The 9,144-nt window shown below is 42.9% G+C and overlaps 1 protein-coding gene across 1 annotated transcript; it reads right to left on the bottom strand.

The window, feature by feature from the left end:
• Positions 1-960: 960 nt before the first annotated feature.
• Positions 961-1,949, bottom strand: FAM243A (family with sequence similarity 243 member A). Its single transcript, XM_010723361.3, has one exon. It carries the CDS (start codon positions 1,860-1,862, stop codon positions 1,101-1,103), a length of 762 nt encoding a protein of 253 aa, XP_010721663.1. The 5' UTR covers positions 1,863-1,949; the 3' UTR covers positions 961-1,100.
• Positions 1,950-9,144: the final 7,195 nt, after the last annotated feature.

Below are 9,144 nucleotides of genomic sequence, written 5' to 3'. Positions count from 1 at the left end.
TCTCCAGTGATGAATGCCGTGTTTTATTCTGAAACTCTTCATACTTTAAAGCCTGAACCAACTACTGAGGTAGTTCCCTTTTAAAAAAGATTAGATGTCACTGGAAAGTTTATTGCAGAACGTTGTTAGAAGCAAGGCACCAGACATAATGAATTAATGAGCTGATAACAGGTGAATGTCTGTATTATGGGAAAGTCTCATAAACCTTCCATTATCTCTGCCTCAGTCGCACTTCAGCATACACTGCTCAGGAGCAACACTTCCATGTGTGTCAAAGATGAATCTGACATGCAGAATTAATTTTGCAGTATCACATCTGTGGCATGATCTTATGATTCCTATGACAGAGGACTAGGCCTTACGTATGCTTTTGCCCATTTTCTTGGAGGAAAAGGATCTAGAGGTGTTGATACCTGTCTGAATAAGAGCAAGCAGAGTGGCCAAGAAAACTGGTCGCATCCTGGCTTGTATCAGAAATAGTGCAGTCAGCAGGAGCAGGGAGGGGATGGGGAGTGACTGAGAGAACTGGGTTGTTCAGTCTGGAGAAGAGGAGACTCAGAGGAAACCTTGTATCTTCTTACAATCACCTGAAAAGAGACAGTGGTGAGGCAGGTGTTGGCCTCTTCTCCCAGGTAACAGCGTCAGGATGAGAGGGCCTCAAGTTGCACCAGGAGAGGTTCATGTTGGGTATTAGGAACAATTTCTTCTCAGAAGGAGTGGTGAGGCACTGGACCAATCACTCTCCCTGAAAATGTTCAAGAACCATTTGGATGTGGCACTGAGGGACATGGTCAGTGGGCGTGGTAGGGATGGGTTGGTAGCTGGAGTACGTGATCTCAGAGGTCTTTTCCAACCTTAATGGTTCTATGATTATGTGATTTTTTTGCAATAAGAGAAATTAATTGTCACCTCCTGGTGCAAGTATAGCACATAGCCTAGTCTTGGAAAACAACTGGAATATGATATTCAGATTTAAAATGATCTCTTTTATTAGTATAATTGACATTGCTTTTAAAGTTTATATCCTTTGAACAAAAGGGATCACCAGAGCAGGAACCTGTATCAAAGCACATCTGAGGCCTGAAAATAGGAAGAAGCATTTAAGAAAATGAATCGAGGTAGTAGTTTTCCCATTTCTTCACTTTGTTAATCGCTATCTTCCATTTGTTTGGGGTCATCTTCTCTATTCCTTTAATAATCAGATCACTGAAGAGGATACATCTGTAGGAGTGGGTATTCTCAACAGACCTCAGGGCAAAGTCCTTCCTGTTGTTTATAATAAACCATTTCAGAGAAGACCAGGCAACATCCATTGGATAGAGGTAGGTGTAAGATGGAGGCACAGCAAGAAGCTCATGGCCATTGGCTCTAGCAGTCTCAGGGCAACACTTGATGCTGGACATGTAGATTACTGGTGGGACTGAAGGCAACAATCCCATCTCCTGCTCCTTGCTGTTCTTTGCCCCTACACCTGTCAGCTGCCTTTTATCTCTTGTCACAATTATGCATTTCCCATAGGACATGGTCAGAGAATCACACAACTCCTGGAAGACACCATTCTGTTTTTGAGTGGGCAGTTCATTTCTTAACAGCAGTTTGTACCTCCATGGCACCCACCCTTGGCTGCTGCCAGCATGAACAAGTGTCCATACTGGCCAGTGTAGGCTGGCTTCCTCAGCTATTTTTTCTCCTGTTACAAGACTTTCTGAAATATCTGTTTCCCCTAAGAAGATAGTGTTGAAACCATTACGCTGCAGTGCCCTCAGAGTTCTTAAATACTGCAAGCACTGTGTCTTTGAAGCATCATCAAAGCATCCCCTCGGAATTATGTGCCTGAGAAGCGGGTTTGCAAAGCGCTTCATGTTGGCTTCTAAAGGGATACAGGAGTTGGAAGCTGCTGTGCTCACACAAAAGTGCTGTGTGTGGTTGCCCTGGTGGTGCCTGTGATGTCACACCCATCCGGCAGCAACTGTGGGGCTTCCAGGTGGCTGATCATAAGGCCACTGTCTTGTAGGCAAGAGGCATAAGTGTGCCTGGAGCCCAACACTGTAGCTCCCCATGGGAGGTTCGCCATGGTCAACCTGCACATCTTCAGGCTTTGAAGGGAGAAGAAATTATCAATGCCTCAGACACCACTTCAGGGTGATGTATTTTTAGAGCTAATCTGGTTTTTAGAGTCTTTTCACTTTCTCATTTAGTGCACACAAAGTTGGGGAGTGAGCAATGGCAAGTGGTGTTCAGCTTCCTGATGGGTTCAACCACAACAAAGATGAATGGTTTACCCCCAGAAAGAAGCATGTATGATTTAACTGTTAATCAGATGCAGAATGATGGCAATGTCAGACTGCAAACATATGAAAAACCCACTAGAATCTACAATTCATATTCACATGAGAATATACTACAAAATAATATTGATTTATCTTTATTAGTATTTCACACTGTGATATAATTTTCTCCTAATAAATCAGGAGTGTATGCCCCATCCCTGAGTGTGTTCAAGGCTAGGTTGGATGGAGCCCTGAGCAACCTAGACTAGTATTAAATGGGGAGGTTGGTGGCCCTGCCTGTGGCAATGGGGTTGGAGATTCTTGATCCTTGAGGTCCCTTCCAACCCGTGCCACTCTGTTATTCTGTGATTCTGTGACACGAGTAGTCCTACTGGAATTATTGGTTGCTTGTACCATTCTGTAATTGTCTTTTGTGGCTATGACCAGCAATCCATCCATGACACCCACTGGAACTGCAGATCATATCTCTTGTTGCCTAAATAGGTCCTTAATGGAAGGTTCCTTCTGTCCTCTCCAGAGAGGATTTACTAAATTGTGAATGAGTTGGAGACTGCCATCCTTGAGATAGGCTCATAAAAAGTGTGTTTTCCTTTTGTTTCTCTTGCTTTTTAATTACCTTCTGATTGTCAGTAGATATCAGTAGAAAACAGGGCAGGGGGGTAATGGTGGTAGCATCTTAACAGAGTGAGGTAATCCTCCTCTCCACTCTCACCTCTCACCAAGCTTGTCCCTTAGGCCTCCAGATTGTGCCAGGCTCTCCCACACTGCCCACTTCATCCCTCTGAGGCCCATCCCAACTCCAGTCAAGGGCAAGAAGCACTAGTCTACTGCTGTCCCCAGCGGGCTCCCCAGGGAATGAAAGCTGTGGTGCCCAACTGATTTGCATTCTCTGGGGCTGATCAGTGATGCAAAGCAAGGAAAGCTGCAGCCATCAGGAGGCTTGTTTAAAAAGCATGGTCCTCCTCTCAATTGGACCACACACATAGGTATAACTGCAGTTGTCTGGGAAAACTGGGTTTGATCTTTCTCAGATTAGGCTCCCTACAGTGAACAGTCCTGAAAGTGTTCCTCTAACTCTCCAGACTCTTGTATTTTTGCAATATCAGGCCAAAAGCTAAGGGACAAAGGCTATTTTTGCTTTCATGTGACAATGAAAGGACTTAGCAAGATGGATGAAGGAGCCACACACCAGCCTTTCTACTTAGGAGGATGGGCAAGGTCTGTGCCTCTGCCTTTTGTTGCTGCCCCAGAAGGACACTGTGTCCATCCCAGCCTGTCAGGTGGCACCATTGTGCCTGTGAGCCCTGTTTCCATCAGCTCTCACAAACTGGTCTGTGCCTTAGTGGTTAAAAAGATACTAATGATAGTGCTAACTGCTGACATTTAGTGAGACAGGAGTGATGAACTGCTCACACCTCCTGATCAGAGGAATTATTTGAGAACTGGGTTCTACTCTGTTCCTGTCATGTATATAACAGAAACCCATCTGCTAACGTGCTTTAAAAAACAATTATTCATAGTCCCAGCATCTCAATGTTATTAAAAACACTTGGACAGCAGACAGAAGGCAGTAGTCTAAGACACAAACCCACATCACTGTGGGCTCAGTGCCATGTGGAGTGTTTCACCAGCTGTCCAGCTGCAGTGGCCTCCTGCTCCCCATGAAAAGAAGGTGAAGGCTCACCTTTCTTCATGCTATCTCTGGGTGCTGTACCGAGCTCAATTGTTTCACTTAGCAAAATGACAAATTTACCAATTACCCACAAACAAAGTCCCTATTAACGAAGCAATTAGGTTACCAATTATTGGTTACATGCCAATTACCCATTTCAGTAGTAATTATGTCATTAGGTCACCAGTCACCACATTTACACAAGTTAAAAATCATCACAAATCTTTTATTTTAATGTCCAGAATAAAAACATAATGAAATATGGAACACAATGAAATACAAACAGCAGTGGGTACGATGTTAGGCAACCAGTTAGCGTTTCTGCTGCTACTTTATATTAGGAGTAGCAGCTGAAATCAAGTTGCTGAATTTGAAATTTAGTATTTTATTTTTATCTAAATAAAGTGTCATGTAAGATTGATTTTTTAAAAAAATACTAATACTTGGGAATATTATTCTACACAAAATCTGTGTTGTGTTTTTTTCCAATATTTTTTTCTAAAAAATGCCATTCCCAATTTCAATAATCTATTTTCACTCCTGTCTATCAGATGGCATACTGAGCACCAGCTAAAGTCTCACGCCAAAGCAATGCTTCTGATATCAAAAGAGAATTTCCAGAATTATGTAATTTTAGCTCTGGATCCATGATGGAACCAATAACAGAAGCACTTGCCAAAATCAGTGATGGCCCAATGATGGAAACACAGAGAAAGGTGAAAACTTTGGAAAATAAATTGAGCCAGTATCTCAAGTAACAGTGCCAAATTTCTCAGAACAGAACTAGCACAACAGCTGAAGGATTCCCACAAAGATCTGTGAGGCACTTTGTGAAAACTGATGAAATTTGTTTTCCTGCATTAGGGATTCTCCACAGAGGTTGAGCTTAGCACTTCTCCATTGGTGGCACCAGAGACACAGTTCACTCTATTGCTTGGAAAGTGTAGGAATGGAGCATCTTCAGGAGCTGAAGTTTTTTAGCAGATGTGGCTAAAGTAGCATGTACACATTTGCATGTCCCTGAAACAGGGAAGGGAAAAGGGAAGGAAAAATTCCTTCACAGAGCACAGAATGGGAGGATCACACCCAGAATTTCACCCCAGTATGGAGCTGGCATAGAGTTGATGAGTGTGCCTCAATTTGTGAAGGAGACAGAGACACTGGATCTGTTACCAATGCTCAGTCTGATTCAAGTGCTGAGAACACAATGTAGAGACCCTGCTGCATGGTGAGCACAGGCTGGGGAAGGGCCCACCTCTCCTGCATGCCCAGATTGCAGAGCAGATTATCGATGTGAGCAGCAACAGGCTCTTTCAAGGAGAGACCCAAGGGGATATCAACCAACATGTCAGCCGTAAGTTAGCAATAAATTAGTTTTCAGAAGCTGAATTTCAGGGAGATAAACAGCACATTTGAGTTCACTTGGTATTCTGGTGTTTCCCTTGCATGCCTTCCCATGCAGCCTGTCATGAAAAGCAGAGGCCACTGCTGAAGGAGGTGAAATTTCACTGCACAGAACTCTGTGTAGTGATGGATGTCTGAAGCTTGTATCAAACACTCATGGAAAAACGGATTTGATTCTGCTAGGTGACACCGTTGCATGACTGGAAAATAGATAAATAGATAAATCGAGTCTACAAAGGAGGAGAAATTGTCACTGCAGCAGCCAGCTATCTAGTGACAGAAATCAGTGAAGAAATCTATCTTTCTTCAAAATGGACTGCAGTATTTGCCTTCTTGTGAAAAACACCCATAGAAGGAACAAATCTGGAAGTGCAAGTGTTTTTTCCACCTTCAAAACACCTTAAGATCTGAACAGCTGAGCTGTGGTAACGGGAGCATGGCTACCAAGTGCAGTCAGGAGCAGTGTGCATAAACAGTAGATTATGGTTCAAAGCACGAAGTTATTAAACCAGACGCCGTGATGAAGTCAAAGGTAGTGGGGTCCAAAACTGACAGAACTGCCTAATTGGTCTCTGCTAGAGACAGTGTCTGGGGACTATGCACCTGTCCAAAAAAGGAAATGCCTGCGTTGGAAAGCTGAATCTCTGGAATTCAAGCAAGAAGTGTGGAAAGCCAAGAGACTGGTATGGGTTTCATCTTGGCTAGTGGCTGGAAGCATCAGCCTTGAAACATGTCTTACAGGATCAGGCTGTGGAAATTTCCTTGAAGGATATGGCCCACATGAAGTAAATTATTTTCAGGCAAAAAGTGGCAAAAAACTCACAATAATAACAGTACATTGTGCCAGAAAATGATTAAAAAAAAAAAGATAGCAAACACAAAGCTACAATAGGACAACCTGTAGAAGAAAAATTAGAGGAGAAAACAAAAGAAATGCTTTTTAGAGTACCAAATTGTTGATAACTTTCTATCAGTAACAGAAAGTAAAAACACACAGAAACACAAAGGTGTTTGAGTGGAACCAGCAACATCACCCCACAGTCATATAGTTTTAAAGGACTTAATAGGATTTTTGCTTCAAAATGCCCTCATCTTCTGGTGAACATGAGTTCACCAGTAGTTTCCAAACTCCTGAGACTTTTCCAATGAATGCAAGGACCGGTAATTGCAAGCTGAAGTCCACTGCTGATGAGCGCCTCCCCAAAGCTATTGTCCTCAGCAACTGTGTGCCAGAGCTCTGCAGGACTTGGGATAAACATCCCTGATCTGTGTGGTGAGCAAACTGCATCTTCTTGTGCCTACTGAGGCATGGTGTTCAGCATCAAGGCAGAAAGCACCCTCAAGCTTCCATGCCAGGCTCCTGCTTACTGGCTACCACCAAAAAGAAGCAGCAGAGGCTGGGGGCTTGTGGGATTTCATGTTGAAGGGATTAGCACTGGACTGAAGGAATCCGCCTGGGATTACTGATGCAACAGCAGCACAGCCCTAAGACTGTGGCTCCTAAATCCTGATGATGGACAGGTAAGTCCTGTGAGAGGCTTTGGGGAGATATCAGGATGTCTTGGACCACTTCGTTGCTCTGGGCTATGGGAAAGGTTCAATGCGCAGGAAGAGCACTGCTGAGAAATGCATGACCAATGTCAAAAACCCACTGCAGACCAAGCCTGCCAAGCAAGCAAATAAGTTCAAGTTTTGCGTGTGCCTCCAGGTAACCTCCCTTTCGAGAAGACTGACCATGGACTTAGCTCCATGGCTGCCCAGCATAATGGTGAAGGTGGATGCAGAGGCTGTTGTGGCTCTCTCTGCTTGCAGAGCACAAATCCAATGGGCTCACCGATAGCTTCAACTTCCCAAATAAATAAATCCTTAATAACAGCAAACAGGCATAACAGCAATGCCCCAACTAGAAACAATGCCCTGCTTGAAGCAACAGTCTTCCATTTTCCTGAGAGGGAAGTTAGAAAAGCACGCGATAAATGCAGCCATGAAGGAGGTAGGCCAGTAAGGACTTGATTCCTAGCCTGTCCTCCAAAGGACCATGGCTGAAATAGCACAGGTTGCTCATTGTGCTTGGGAACCTTCACAGTTATCATGTGGAAAGCTTGCACAAGACCAGTCTGCATCTGCCCTAGCACAGATTTTCCTTTCTCACTTTCATAAATGAAAAAATATCCCTATTGGATCTCCTTACAGACAACAGAAGAGTAATAATAAAAAAGAAGTTTCATACATTCCTCAGAACTGCATCTGTGCTCAGTGCCTCCAGCCCGGTGATATACTTGATGTCCTGCTTTTGCAGATCCATTAAGGCAGCAGCATTGATGATAACAAAAGTGTCTTTGCTCTCCTTTTCTGAAAGCTCCACTTTGCTTCTCTGAGGATTAAACTTCCCAGAATAGAGATAGTCAATGTAGTTTTCAGGCTTGCTGGAAACAATGTTGCTGAGCATCATGACAAAGAGAAGAAAGCCAAAAAAACCAACAATGATGAGGATATAGAAAGATGCCATTATCTCCTCCTGCAACTCCAAGGCTGGGTTGCTGTGGTTGTTGAATCGAAGGGTCTTCTTTTGCTCCACATACATATGGAATAATTTTGGCATGATTGAACTGCCATTTGTGTGGTTGCTGAAAGCCATTTTCCCTTTCCACTCCGGCTGCAAATCTAAACAAAACAGAACAAAGGAACCAAATCAGCTGATTAAAGCACCCCTGACCTTTGTGTCTTCAAGCACAGGTCTTGCACATTGTTCCCCTCCTCTGTTGTGTAACTATCTGCACTCAGATACCTATTGGCTGCACAGCTTGCATGCACAGAGTTACTGTGAAAGTCAGCAGGAAGTTAACGCAGGAATCAAGAGAATTAAGCACTGTTGTCCTATGCATGAAAGATGTGCATGCACACACATGGGCACATGCTACTCCTGTATGCTGACTTTGTTTTGCTAGTGACGTAGCATTAAAATCAGGATGAAGGAACAACACTATCAATTCCAGCGACTATCTCAGGGGAAAAGGGATGACTCACTCTTAGGTACCACCATAATGCAAACGACATTGCCACCAAGGTGTTAGAGCACTGGCTCGCAAGTACAGAGACATTAAATCATCTTCAGTAAAAGAAGCTGAACTGAAAAGGAGCTGTTGCAAAGAACTAAATAAAACCAAGCGGATATAAGTTTGTTATCTTGCTGAGAAGGAAACTTGAGAGATAAATAATTTCCTGCCAAATCACATTTCATAGGGTTGACTTCTTTACGAGCTTCTTAAAAGTAATCTGCAGCACAAGAATGACTTAATATATTGTCTCTGTGCAAATCATGAAGAAATTTTATTTTCAAAAATCTAAAGTTTTGACTCTGTTTCTCAGCACCATATCCAAATAATGGTCTTTTCTTTCTTCTTCTTTTTTTTGGCAGCAACAATTTTCCATTTTTAATACAAACCCATGTGTAATTTTGAGTTATCTGAAATCCCTTTTTTTGAGAAGCATATGTCAATCTTAGAAAAGCTTTGTGAAAATCTGCCCATGAGGTTTTTCCCTTGAAATAGGGAAATTAAATAGAAGCCAAGAGTTTTATCCCAAATATGTAACTTCCACTAATTTTAAGTCATTTACTTTCCTGCTTCTGTTTTCATTACTTTGCAGCCAGCACTGGTTGACCTACTAAGCCCTTCTGCTGCAAAGGGACTGTACAACTGACAGTGCAACTATAAAACTCTGGGGATTTACAACACTTGAAGGCTGGACCACTTCCACAAATCTCATTTAATCATT

Source organism: Meleagris gallopavo, chromosome 1 (assembly GCF_000146605.3).
Source record: "Meleagris gallopavo isolate NT-WF06-2002-E0010 breed Aviagen turkey brand Nicholas breeding stock chromosome 1, Turkey_5.1, whole genome shotgun sequence".
In the NCBI taxonomy this organism is placed as follows: Eukaryota; Metazoa; Chordata; class Aves; order Galliformes; family Phasianidae; genus Meleagris; species Meleagris gallopavo.
The sequence above is the reverse complement of the archived record's forward strand: the minus strand, read 5'-3'. Positions and strand labels throughout refer to the sequence as shown.